This window comes from Neolamprologus multifasciatus, chromosome 11, assembly GCF_963576455.1.
Source record: "Neolamprologus multifasciatus chromosome 11, fNeoMul1.2, whole genome shotgun sequence".
NCBI lineage: Eukaryota > Metazoa > Chordata > Actinopteri > Cichliformes > Cichlidae > Neolamprologus > Neolamprologus multifasciatus.
In genome coordinates this window covers 3,210,934-3,224,190 of record NC_140449.1, presented here as the reverse complement: position 1 = coordinate 3,224,190, position 13,257 = coordinate 3,210,934, and the positions used below count along the sequence as shown (strand labels likewise).

Genomic DNA, 13,257 nt, shown 5'->3' with positions numbered 1-13,257 from the left:
AGGACTTTTTCCTTTATTCTGCTGCGTTCTCTCTAATATTCACACTCTGATGTGATTCTTAAACATGCTGCTCTTCAGGATTCATATTTGAGTTGCAGCATCGATTATGGCTCACCTGGGAGGAGGCACTTGTTTTAATTACCTAGTGAATTTGATTTAATCTCCTCATTCCTTTCTTGGTAGACGCTGCAGTCTTAATGGAAAAATTTTGCTCTCTCTTCCACGTTCATGTTCTTCATTCTACCTCCAGTGCTTGACGAACAGAAGCATATATTGTGCAAATAGACCCCAACCTCATCTCCCAATAACAGATAAGTGTTTGAGCAGTGGAGACTTTCCAAGCCGTCAACTGAGACCAAAAACAATCCCAGCCGTCTGAAGCTAAGTGGTAACTGATTTCAGAAAGTCCTGTGCAGTGTAGGATGAATGGCTCAGTCTGTCACTGAACACAATGGACAGCTCACAGTGCTACAAACTTAACCACTTCTTGTATGAAGCAAGCCATTTATTTATATGGAACAACTCCCAGCTGAGCACAGAGTGCTGAACACTTGACATGCTAAACGTGATACAATGAATAAGTTAAAAAATAAAGATAAAAATAAGATGATAATTAAAATGACATTTAAAATAATAAAATTAGCACAAATACCAAGAAATAAAATAGTGTGGAGGTATGTAAAAACTACAGGGGAGGTCTCAGTGTCTCACTCCAACTTACTGAGCCAGCAGAACTTCACATACAGAAAGCGCCAAAATCTCCACCCCTGCACTTCCCTTCCACTTGGGCGTGAGTGGAGCCACCTGGTGGCCACAATAATATAAAATGATAATTAGAATTAAATTGAAAACAATAAAATCAGGGTCAGACTGTGTCACATGTCAAGGAGTAAAAATGGGTTTTAAGACGTGTTTTAAAAGTGGACAGTGAAGGGGCCTCTCTAATGTGCTGGGGCGGAGAAGGCCCCGCCCCCTCTGAGTACCTCCAGGAGCAGCTGGTCAGCTGACCTGAGAGACCTGGGGTCTGAGTAAGGATGCAGAAGCTCAGAGAGGTAAGGTGGAGCAAAAACAAACAGAGTTTTAAAATGAACTCTAAGATGAACAGGATGGAGTGAGGCGAGGATGGGAGTTATGTGCTCTCTTTTACCAGTTCTGGTTAAAAGTCATGCAGCAGCATTTTGGACCAGCTGCAGACGAGAGAGAAGACACCGACTAACTCCAAAATACAGACATTACAGTAATCCAAACGAGATGAAATAACAGGATGCATTACTGTTGCAAAACGCGGCCTGGATGAAATAGTCTTACCTTTGCCAAACGCCTTAAATTATAAAAACTGGACGGTAGCCCTAATGTTAGCGTCCATCTTAAAACCCAGGTTAGTGACAACAGGTTTAAAATACTCTGCCAGGGGTCCCGAGTCAATAGCAGAGGGTTAGAAGGTCTGCTAGGACCAAACACAATCACCTCAGACAAAAAGACAACCTCAGACCATCTGCAGTCACAAATGCCACTTACGCTCCAGAGTGATGTTACCTGGCTTATAAACAAATGCATACAGAGCAGTGACAACGTTTGGTCCAATGTTAACTGTGTTTGTAGGACCACTGCAACTATAACAATAAAGAACATCAAACTTACTTTTGATTCAGAATCTGTATTTAAGATCTGAGAGTAGAGCAATGCCATTGAGTGTATCAGCTCAAGGTGAGAAGCATCCAGATCCTCAAGCATGTGGGAAACACCAAGATATTCAAGTGTAGGAGACAAGCAGTGTTGTAGTCATTTAAATGGAGTTATTTAACTAAATAATATTTGAATAAGTTTAAAAGAATAATTTCAACTACAACAACTTTGCTTCATTTGATCCACATCACAGCAGCACGAGGGACAGCAAGAAACAGTGAAGCCAAAATAAATTAGAAAAAGTGTAAAAACAGATACAGTTTACAGTAAAATATACCAAGATTTCTATTCTGCACACATGAGGTGCAGTTGGAATGACAACATGTATGTGACAGCATCTGTGTGCAGGCTGACTGCTGTTTAGTTATTTTTGCCGTTTTCTGTTATTCGGTTGTTGTTAACTTGTGCAGCACTTTGGTCTAAAGTCTATTTAAAGTGCTTTATGAATGAAATTAGACTGGAGTTCCCTCTCCGTGCTGCCACCTCCCCAGCAGACAACAAGATGGTCCACCAGGGTGGCATAAAGTGGAGGGGAGTGGTCAGGGAGGGTGGCGGGAATAGCGGAGGAGTGTGGAGCAGCCTCGGGTGGAAAGAGGGAGAGTGTCATTATCAGCCCAGCACGAGCTCCCGACGCAGGGGAGACGTACCCGGGCACCAGCGTTGTGCAGCGTTTGTGTGGGAGCCCCGTCCATTACGCGTTCCCCCCCCCAACACACACTTTGGGAACCACTGCATCAGCCCAGTCTGTGCTGCTTTGCTCCCTCCCATCCTTCCCACATCCTCAGATTCTCCAGCTGCTCCGTTTTCCTTCTGTATGGTCCCTGCCTTAGTTTCCATATTTGTTTCTTTTATAATTCATTAAATTGCATTTTTAAAAAAATGTTTTATTTTATTCTCCCTTGAGGAGGGGGGGTCGGTGTGAAGCAGGCTGCTTCTAATAATTATGTCCCGTGGGTGACATACGTACCTAGGTGGGACCTTCACTGCCCGAGGACAAAGCTGACCTTGGAACCAAATTTCAAAACACCACACTGACGAATATATTATCTCATCGTAGATCAAATTAGTCGTAATCTATTCCTTGCAAGGTCGTGGTGATCCTCAGAATCACCTCAGATCTATGGCGTCATTTTAGTGCCTCTATTCTGAGCGCACGTAAAAGTAAATAAATAAATCTGCAAGTGCAAATGTTGCGTGTTGAGGAGAAAAATATTTTGAGCGAACAAAATTCATTGCTGCGTGCAACAAATGTGTTTCAGTGTTTGCGATTATCTACACACACAGAATAACAGCCCCTCCCACTAACAACATCTCTGCTCCCTGCAGGCTCAACACTGTTACAAATGTGCCACAAAACCAACCAATCACAGACTTGGATGCAAACATTCTGATTGGCTGTTATTGTCTCCAATCAGCTGCCTAGCTACTGCAATCCAGAAACACGCTCCAGAATGTAGCTAAACCCATTTTAGGTTTGTATGTTTAATTATTTTATTTTAAAATATATAATTTTTTAGACCTCTGTTGGGGTAGCATTCAGATAGCTGCTCTGCTCTGTGTTGGTACAGGGCATTGACGATGATAACAGTGGCTGGATTATATTCTTAAACTTAGTTACAGCGCTTTCAGAAAGACATCTACTGTGATAAACGTCTACTCTCCACTGCTGTGTAATCAATTATTGTGTTATCAGGAAATGATCAGACAGGAGAGGGTTTTCAGGAAACACTGTTAAATGTTCAGTTTCTTTGCCATATGTTAAAACAAGATCTAGAGTGTGATTAAAGTGGTGGGTGGGTTCTTTTACGTTTTGAGAGAAGAAATTGAGTCTAATAACAGATTAAATGCCATGTTGAGGCTGTCATTTTTAGCATCAACATGGATGTTAAAATCACCCACAATAATTATTTTATCTGAGCTCAGAACTAAATCAGATAAAAAGTCTGAGAAATCAGACAGAACCTCTGTGTGAGGCCCAGGTGGACGATAGATGATAACAAGTAAGACTGGTTTCTGAGTTTTACGGCTGTCACACCCCCTGCTTGGCAGTTGCCACTAGGGCTGGGTATCGTCACTGATTTCTAGAATCGATTCAATTCCGATTCCCAAGGTCCCGAATCGATTTGATCCACGATTCGATTTAATTCGATTCAATTCGATTCAATTCAATTTGAATCTGGGAAATTTTGACAGTCAGAAATATTATAATTCAGATCAGTACATTTACATATTTTTGTATCTGTAAAAAGGAAGCTGACACACGAAAGACTTTATCAAAGGTGTGAGCGTCACAGCAGAGGCCTTTGTGTCAAAGTAGCTGAAGATAAAACAGAAAAACATGAAGGTGATTTTCCTGTTCTGGATTTTATAAACATTTTCTGCAGTACATCAAAAATGAAAGAAAACCATTAATCAACACATGAACATTACCTCTGACGTTACAGCGGTTTTATTACAGACACGGCGTTTTGCATTTTGCATAATTTTAAAAAGTTTAAATTTGTTCAGAAGCCTGTTGAACGGCAGAAATTAGGTTTTCTTTTCGGAAGTAAGTAAAAGGGAAAAAAAACGTCGGCTGACAGCCTGTAAACAACGGTAGACGCAGAAAACAGTACAGAGAGAGAGAGAGAGAGAGAGAGAGAGCTGTGCATTGTGGTCAAAGCAAAACAGTAAAAGTCAGAGTGAATTCATGACGATGTTTATGTGAAGTTTGGATCTTCTTTTGCTGCTGGTTCAGTCAATATTGTTTGGAGAGACATCAAACTAACAGCTTTAGAATCAGCGCATAAAGGGCGTGAACACAAAGCTTGACCCGCCGAAACATCAGAATCAGCGAGCTGTCGGCTTTCAGCTCCGACTGTGAGAAAGGCGACATCTGATTCTGATCCGCGGGTCGCGCTGTGTGTTTACGTCTTTGTGCAGAATCCGTGTTCCTGCTCTCAGTTACTGTCTTAGCTGTTTGGTTTGTGAGATTTCACCTGAGATTCTGGCATTTCGGGCAAAATAAATTTATATTAAAAAATCGATTATAAAAACCCAGCCCTAGTTGCCACACCCCCTGCTTGTAGCCACACCCCCTGCTTGTAGCCACACCCCCTGCTTGTAGCCACACTGAGATGCCACTGCTCGACTTGTGTACTAAAATCAGTCTGAAAGCAGCTGATGTAACTGCCATGGCTGTTCCACCTGTGAGCGTGTCGTATACACCAGCATGAACACATTTATTGTTGAATAGAAAACTTAACATGAAGGATCCATTTCTCCAATGTCAACAAAAAAACAAACAGTTTGAATGAATCTGTGAAGAAATGTGTAGTTTCACATGTTCTCTGCTACGTCCACATTCAGTATGTTTCACAGTCAGCTGTCAAAATATCTTTAGCAACAAATATAAAACTGTAGATCTCCAACGCAGCGGTGCACGTATGCGTGCACGTGTGCGTGTACTGACGCTAAAGCTCGTCTTTTCAGTTCAGGGTGTCCTGTTCGTTTTTCCCACAGTCTTTGAGTCTTTCCGTGTGCACGGCTGACGTCAGATCTGAGTCGCCGCCTCACTGTTTCCCTCCTGTGGCTCGTCCTGGTCACTGCTTTTGTCCCAGTCTTTCATTGTGGCTCCCATCATGAAGTCATCTCTGAGAACAGTCCAGGCAGGCTTCTCCACAGCAGCGACCTTTGCACGAGCACACACAGAAACATCAGGATAAACACACTGACAGCTACAGAACGAAACAAACATCTGTCAACTCACAGCATCCTTCTCCGTCTTGCCCGTTGCTCGGACACCTCCGTCTTCCCTCCTCAGCACATCGATGAAGTCTTTCTTTGAGACAGAACAGAGGATCTTTGCCTTCTTCCTGTCGGATCCACCAGCATCCTTCACCTTCTCCTGCACAGTTTTCTGGTGTTTCCTCACAGCGTTGAACAGCTGAACCACCCCTCTGAGTGAAGGAGGACTACATTAGAACAGATGCTCGGCTACACATACGTCAAACAAAGCAAACAGAGTGGTCACCTTGTAGCAATTCTCTGTAAGGCTTTCTCAGTCTCGCGGTCCGTCACTATGTCAGGTTTCTCCCTGCACATCTGCTCCCACGCTTTCTTCTCGTCAGCCTGTGAGGGACAAACAATCTTTGGGTTTTCAAGGCGTAGAAATAAAAATGTTGCTTTTTTGAAAGTGTTCAACAACAAGGAGGAAATGAATGAATGACTAGTTTATACTTATGGTCATCTTTAGAGACAAAACATGAAAATAAACTTGCATACTTATTATAACTTGTTATTATAAGTCGAACATTGTCATTTCATGTCGACAGTGATAAACAAATGTGGAAACTGTGCTGTGTGAGTGACGAGTGTCTTCATCATCTGAACCTGGGACTCGGAGCTCACCTGTTTCTTCCTCTCGAGCTGCTCCCGTCTCTCTGCCGCCTTCATCTTTTCCAGCTCCTTGTTCTTCTCCAGGATGCCGCTCGTGGTTTTCTTCCCGAGGATCTTTGCCATGGCTTCGGCCCATCCAGTGCCGGCATCTTCATTATGCTCATTTTCATCCTCTTCTTTCTCTTCATCATTCACTCTTTCACCTTCAGAATCACTCTGCTCAACCTTGCCTTCAGACCAAAGAGCCATGCTGTCACCTGATTCACACAAAGAAATGATGCAGTGAACTACAAACTCTGATTCATGCTAAAATATCCCGACAATCCCAGAAAGTTGATCCTGTCCTGATGAAGCGAGCGTCTGATTTCATCCAAAGGTTACAGACGTGTTTACTCCACCACAGGGACAACAAGACCTTACCCACTGGCAGAAACACATAAACACAGTCCTACCACATGCAGACGGGTGATGATGGGAGTAAAGACGGTGGAGAAAAGTTGATTTATTTTACTTTTTGGATGCAAACATTTGAAATCACATTTAAATGTTGATTGTACACAAGAAGATTTTCAATAAAGTTTATTGAGATTCAGATGCTTGGGGATAAAAACTGTACTAATAAATGTGTGAATGGAGGAATGAGGGAAGTTGTGCCGAGTGTGGAGAAACGCCATCTAAGAACCTTTAACTGTAACAGCTGCAGTGGTGATGACTGTGTCTACATAAAGATACCAAGAAGTGCAGAGAGTGAAGCATCCAGAAACGGCGGCGCTCGTTACTGCGATCGATATTTAAACCTTTACTGGAAACAGCCGGAGAGAGTCGGCTATCAAAGCACCTGATGGATAAACTCAGAGTGAAGAAACAGGAACAGCAGAAATCTACAGTGAGGCTCGCTTACATGTGAAATGTGTAACTGATGCAGCGTTTCAATCACAGTGATCCTGGAACAACAGGGTGAGTCTAACAGGGGTGAACTACACCATCTTTATTTCAGCACCTCTGTCACATTATATGTTTTCACTTTAAATTTGCTAAATAAATGAGATTAATATTTCAATATATAAAAATAAAAGCTCTTTACCCCCAGACCAACAGAAATGCACCATCACAGCTGTGGGGCAGACTTCAGGATGCTGATGTGCTTGTTTTCACCATAGACGCTAGAGGTGGGAATCCCCATACATCCCACGATACGATATTATCACAATACTTAACGCACGATACGATATTATTGCAATTTTTCAAAATATTTTGCGATATTCAGATTCTGTACATAAAGGTAAACTTTATCAATATTCATTTTCTCTAATATCAAAGTCTCACACTCAGTCTTTCTCTCATTTCAGTTTTATTGTTGACAAACTGAACGGTTTGTATTACAGTCTAGTCCAACTTAACTGAATCAACCATCTGGTACAATTATAGCTATTCTGAACTATGAAATATATGAAAACTATGCAGCCCCTTCAGCAACTGAAGAATTTGAAAGTAAATTAAAACAAAATATAATTTTACATTAAATAAAAAAGTTTTAAACTTAATTAAAATAAAACATGTCTTAAATTAAAATAAGTAAACTGTCATGTTTATTGCTGCCAAAAACAAGTTAAACACATTTGGACAGTGAAGGAATGTCAGGATTCTTGCTCAGAAAAAGGATCAACATGCTCTGAAGTCAGAGCACAAAAACCTTTTTGTAACAAAATATCGATTTCTGCTGTCCCTGTATCCATACATTATTAGCAAACAAAATATCACCATGCTACACAGTATCCATTTTTCCCCCACCCCTAATATACGCCTTTAAAGGCACACAGATACAAACTCATTCATTCACCTGCACATGAACGTCCTCCTGTTCAGTTACGTCTGATTTGTGGTCTGTATCTTTTGGCTCATTCGAGCGATCCTAACAAGTCCTGATGGACGACATCGAGGACATCCTGGACTTTGAGCTCTTTATTTTTCCTCATAAACTTTATTTGATTTAACATTACTGTATTTGAGATTATTTTATTTTTCCTTTAATGAATATTTTCTTTAAATAATGTCATTATATCATTGCAGGCTGAGGGTTTGGGGTTTTTTGTTTTTTGGACAGATGTTTTAAACAGTTCATTTTGGAAGACCAGCACTTTCCCCCCTTTGGATATATATTATTGATCACTAGTAACACAAAAGTATTTCTTACCTGATTTCTCGATTAATTAATGGAACAACTGATAGAACATTCAGGCTTTGTCCACACGTACCCGGGTATTTTTGAAAACGCAGATTTTTCTATGCGTTTGCACCTTTCGTCCACACGTAAACGGCGTTTTCGGTCACTGAAAACTGAGATTTTTAAAAACTCCGTTTTTGCATTTAGGTGTGGACGAGAAAAACGCAGAAAACGCAGCGTCAAAGGTGTGCGCCTTTTTTGACGTCACACTGTGCGCCACGTTATTGTTTCGGTGAAATGAATTTCTACAATACTGTTACTGTTAATTGTCTCTGCAGTGTTTAAATGCTTACATATACACACACAGTTACTGTCCCTCCACACATACCACTCGGTTCTGCTTCTATGCCCCATCTTTGTTTACTTTTTCCCACCGAGGCTTCTAGACTTCTGATTGGCCAACATTTCTGCACGGTTAGGAATATAGCGCCACCTGTTGCTTTGGCATGTTCCTAGCAGCGTTTTCCTTCATTTCTGTCTTTACGTGTGGACGGGATTATTTTTTAAAACGAAAACGGAAAATCTCCGTTTTCAAAAATACCCGTGTACGTGTGGACGTAGCCCCAGTGACTAACAATCACAGTCGACATGAGCAGCCAGCATAGTTAGAGAGAGAAGCACAGCGAGGTTCATGGTTTGATGAACAGTATTATTATTATTCTGATAGTCTGTAAAGATCAAACTACAAAAACTTCATGAAAAGCACAAAAATGAACATTAACATGACTAATCCACAACTGTGACAGCTTAGAGCAGCAGCACAGGTAACACTCTACAAACCACGATTTCACTTTAAAAGGTGAACTCATGCATCATGACCAACATTATAGTTATGTTCAAATATATACGGACGCCTCAAAGACTCATGCGTCCAACTACTGTAAACAATAATAAACAAATAATGACTTTTCAGCTACTCGAAGCTCCACAGGTGTGTCAGGGCTCGAGCCACAGATGGTTTGTGATGAGCTATGGATCTCTTTAAAGAATTGTTTATTAAAGTCACACCTGAAACAGTCACATCTGTGTGAACCAATTACACCTGAGCATCCCTCAACAGGTCCAAACTCGTACGAGCACCTGATTGGTCTGACCAACGGGGTTTAACGATGCATGGGACTCCAGCATGAGCATTACAGCAGCGTTTATAAGAACATCAGGAGGAAATCTGAGACGCTGTGACCACAGCAGCTCAGAGTGATGTCATCCTGCAGGGTTTACACATGACAGTGAGTAACCATGGAAACGCAGGGGATGTTTTAAAAATTTCATGAACTGAAAAATTAACCCTTGACTTGAGTTTATTTGGTGTAATTTCTGTTTATTCGTGCACATGTTTGACTCCTGTGCTCTTCACAGATACGCACGTTTGTGCCATAACACAGCAGAGTGACCTCTGACCTTTTTATGTTGCATGTTTACCGAGGATCAAAGAAAGCTAGTGGACATTTGAAGATACTTCACAGAAACGCTTGAAATAAATCAGATGTAGATTTTAACAGAGTGAAAAATGAAATCCTGCAAAATGAAGAAGAAAACATAAAATGACAAAAGAGGAAGTGATGTGACTGAAGACAGACGTCACTGTGTGGAAACTGAGTCTGCAGCTGAATTAAATGTTGGCCTATAGTTCACATTCACCACTGACTTTGCTGTTTAGCTCGTGTGTCTTGGCAGAGTGCACGAGTAATTTTGCTTTTCTGCAGTCTGATATTTGAGGTTGAGTCAGTGTGTATAAAATAAGTTGATGCCTTAATAATCACATCAAACTAGATGATGGTGGCGTTTGATCGGCACATGCTGACTGCATTCTTTTTATAACCAGGTCAGGAAAGAGAACAGGAGGAGCGAGCAAAGGAGAAGAGATGCAAAATGATGGGACACCACGACAGCAGGAAAGACGAAGAAGAGGTGAGCATCAGGAAGAGGGCATACAGTTCAAACGCAGCAATCGTGGTGCAATAAAAGCTCTGAGGTAGGGCTGGGCGATATGGCCTAAAATTCATATCACGATATAACTTGAAGCACGCGCGGTAACGATATATATCACAATATATTATTTTCTTCTGTGTAACGTATTTTCCACACTATAAAGCTTAAAATCCTTTAATTTTCTCAAAAATTGAGAGTGCGCCTTATGTATGAATTCTGGTTGTGCTTACTGACCTCGAACCGACTTTGGTGTGCAGAAATATGTTAAAAAAATGTTTGGATGGATTGTCAGAGCATTACAGCTGCCGTAGTGAGGAGCTTCGCGGAGTAATCTGGGTCCTAAACCCCGTCCCTTCAGGTCCCAAAGTCAAACGAACACTGAGAGTTAAAAACTGTCTAAATTCTTTCATCTTTAATGAAGCGTTGCTGCAATTAAGTTTAACATCCATGAAAACAGAATTTATTAAATTTTACGGAGTTAGAAGTTAGCAGGAAGTTAGCTCGCTAGTTTCCACCTAAACATTTCATACCATGTTCTGACTGAGAGATTTTTGAAACTAATTCAAACGTACAGCTCTGCTGTCACTTTCAACATAAATGAAGACAGAAACTAAACAGCAGTGACGTTTGCAGGGTTACTGAAGTTGGACTACCTGGTGTATAATGTTGTGCTACGTGATTGCTAGCGACACAGCTATGTTAGCATAACATTAGCACAGTGAAGCTGGAGGATGAACGCTAACTTTTTTCCACTCGATAAAAGTTAACGTGAGGGATTCTGGAGGTCAGGGACAAATGCAATCACATAGCAGGATGCTGTACACGGGCCAAACTTCAGTCAGGAGAACAACTGAGATCATTCATCCACTATACGAGGTTAGTTATTAATATACTGCAACAACATGGGAACAGAACAGCTGCGAGAGAATTCAACATTAATGAATCAATGTTACGGAAGTGGAGGAAGCGCAGTTTTGGCTTTCCCCATATTTCAAAAGCGCTTCATCTCTTTGCTGTGACTGTCGCCTGCCATAATTTGCAGATGATAATGGTTTTAGCCGCTGCTATGCTTTCGACCCAAACAGGCGCAGCTTGATTACATCATCGCGATAGAGCTATATAGTCAAAATCTCTATCGTTGGCCAAATTTATATCGTTTCTATCGTATATCGTTTATATCGCCCACCCCTACTCTGAGGCTGGTAAAAACTCTGTACTGTCAAATAAAACTGTAACAAACAAGAAGAACTCAAATTGTTCTTCATGTTCTTCTCAAGCAGAAACCCAAAAGATTTCAGGGCTGGGCCAAGTCCTCAGTGATGCTAGCGACGCCCCTGTTACAGATGATCGTTGTTGTCTGAATACCGAAGCAAATGTGGTGTTCGTGTGTGATTCACGCGTGATTTGTTACACTATTTACACTTAGTACGATACTTGGGTCGCTCGTATTCAAAGAGCGGGTTACAGGAGAAAAGTTTCGCTCATTTTCTACCAAGTGAACAGACGAACAGACGAACTTTAAATCCATCCTGTAACCAGAGCAGATCATTCATATCTCGGCCTCTGCTGTTGTATTAACAATAACAGCAGAGAGTTTAGTACTGTTGATCGCGCTGTGTGAGAATCTATCGAGGCCGTGCGGCTACAATTAGCAGCAATAATAAAAACTTGTATTACAAAACTCACCGGAGTCCAACGCGTGTGCTTCCACCAGAGACATTGTGTGTTACACTACGTCGTTTCCGTAGAGTACAACTAACCGCCCGTCAAAGGTTCCGTCCAGGAATTCCGATTTGTTCCACACGTATGAGGAAAAAAGCTTCGTCATGTACTCGCCAATAAAACCCAGAGAAAAAACACTGCGACGTTTGTTCTGTCTGCAACAGTAATGAAATGGCTTATTCGGGCCATTAGAGGTTAAAGCGGGCCGGAACGATCTGGAACAGGGTTCCGTGCTGTGCCAAAGTTAACCCGGTAGAAAGTGTAGCTCGGGCTGTGTCCCAGTTCAGACTTTTCTCTCTCCATCTTTATTTCAAGAGGAACAGGAACAACAAATATAATACACGGAGGAGACAATGTACTGCAAAATTATAATACAATGGAAAATTAAACAGGTAAGATACATATCAAAATTAAACGGGGAAAATAAGAAAAAGGAATAAAAAATAAATAAAAGAAAAACAAGCGAGAGATACAGTGACATTGAATAATTAAACGGGGACATTAAACACACAATTATTACATTATTACATTACAAATATTTACGGTTTTAAAAGCTTTTTTGTTGTGAGAGGAGCAAATTGTATTCACATAGAGTTTAATTTCTTTCCTAAAAGTGAGAAAGTGAGGTTCCTTGCTTGAGAACTTATGGGTATGGTATTTGGCGAAAAGTAAAATCAGATTAATGAGGTAAAAATCATTCAAGTCTTTCCTACTAAAGTCAGTGTAACCAAATAACACATTTTGGTAAAAAAAAAAAAAAAAAAAAAAAAAAAGCACAAAATTTGCTAAGATGTTCTTAGAGATGAAACCAGCGATATCTTTCCACAAAATCTACGTAGACAAGACCAGAATAGATGTGAGCAGGACTCTGGGACTCTTACAGAAGGAGCAAAGAGTGTCTATATCCCTCTTACATTTTTGAGGGAAGCATTTAACAGGGTAGAATCTATGAATTAGCTTAAATGAAATTGCCTTCACTTTGTTAGTAAGGAGGAATTTTTTTGGCAAACACCAAACTTTCTTCCAGCCAATGTCCTAAAAAATAGACCAGAAAGAAATGGAAGGAGGAATGGAGACAAGTGACTCTTGAAAAAGAGACCTAATCTTGGCATTCACACCTTTACAAGAGGAGAAACTAAATAAATAAATAAATACCAACAAAAGTGCGAAATAAGATTTGGTAATTTGACTGGTTCTTATATAGCTTATAGGGCTATATCTCATTCATAAAGAAAAATCACACGGACGCAAGTTTTTCTCTTTTTCTCGTGTCGAGCGTGTGATCTACACACGTCCAGGAGGTGGCGGTAATGTAC

General features: G+C 40.9%; 1 protein-coding gene across 1 annotated transcript; it reads right to left on the bottom strand.

Moving 5' to 3' along the window:
- Window positions 1-389: 389 nt before the first annotated feature.
- On the bottom strand, window positions 390-12,210 carry rrp15 (ribosomal RNA processing 15 homolog). Its single transcript, XM_085176764.1, has 5 exons — window positions 11,906-12,210; window positions 6,076-6,320; window positions 5,699-5,796; window positions 5,435-5,624; window positions 390-5,356 (listed from the first exon to the last, which is right to left on the bottom strand). Exons 1-5 carry the CDS (start codon window positions 11,937-11,939, stop codon window positions 5,219-5,221), a joined length of 705 nt encoding a protein of 234 aa, XP_085032890.1. The 5' UTR covers window positions 11,940-12,210; the 3' UTR covers window positions 390-5,218.
- Window positions 12,211-13,257: the final 1,047 nt, after the last annotated feature.

Bases quoted from the DNA above. Each gene is read 5' to 3' on its own strand.
- rrp15 (XM_085176764.1), bottom strand. From the start codon at position 11,939: ATGTCTCTGGTGGAAGCACACGCGTTGGACTCCG. The intron at 6,321-11,905 runs GTGAGTTTTGTA...TGTGTGAATCAG, and splicing joins AGCACACGCGTTGGACTCCG to GTGACAGCATGGCTCTTTGG. The intron at 5,357-5,434 runs GTGAGTTGACAG...GCTCGTGCAAAG, and splicing joins GCAAGACGGAGAAGGATGCT to GTCGCTGCTGTGGAGAAGCC.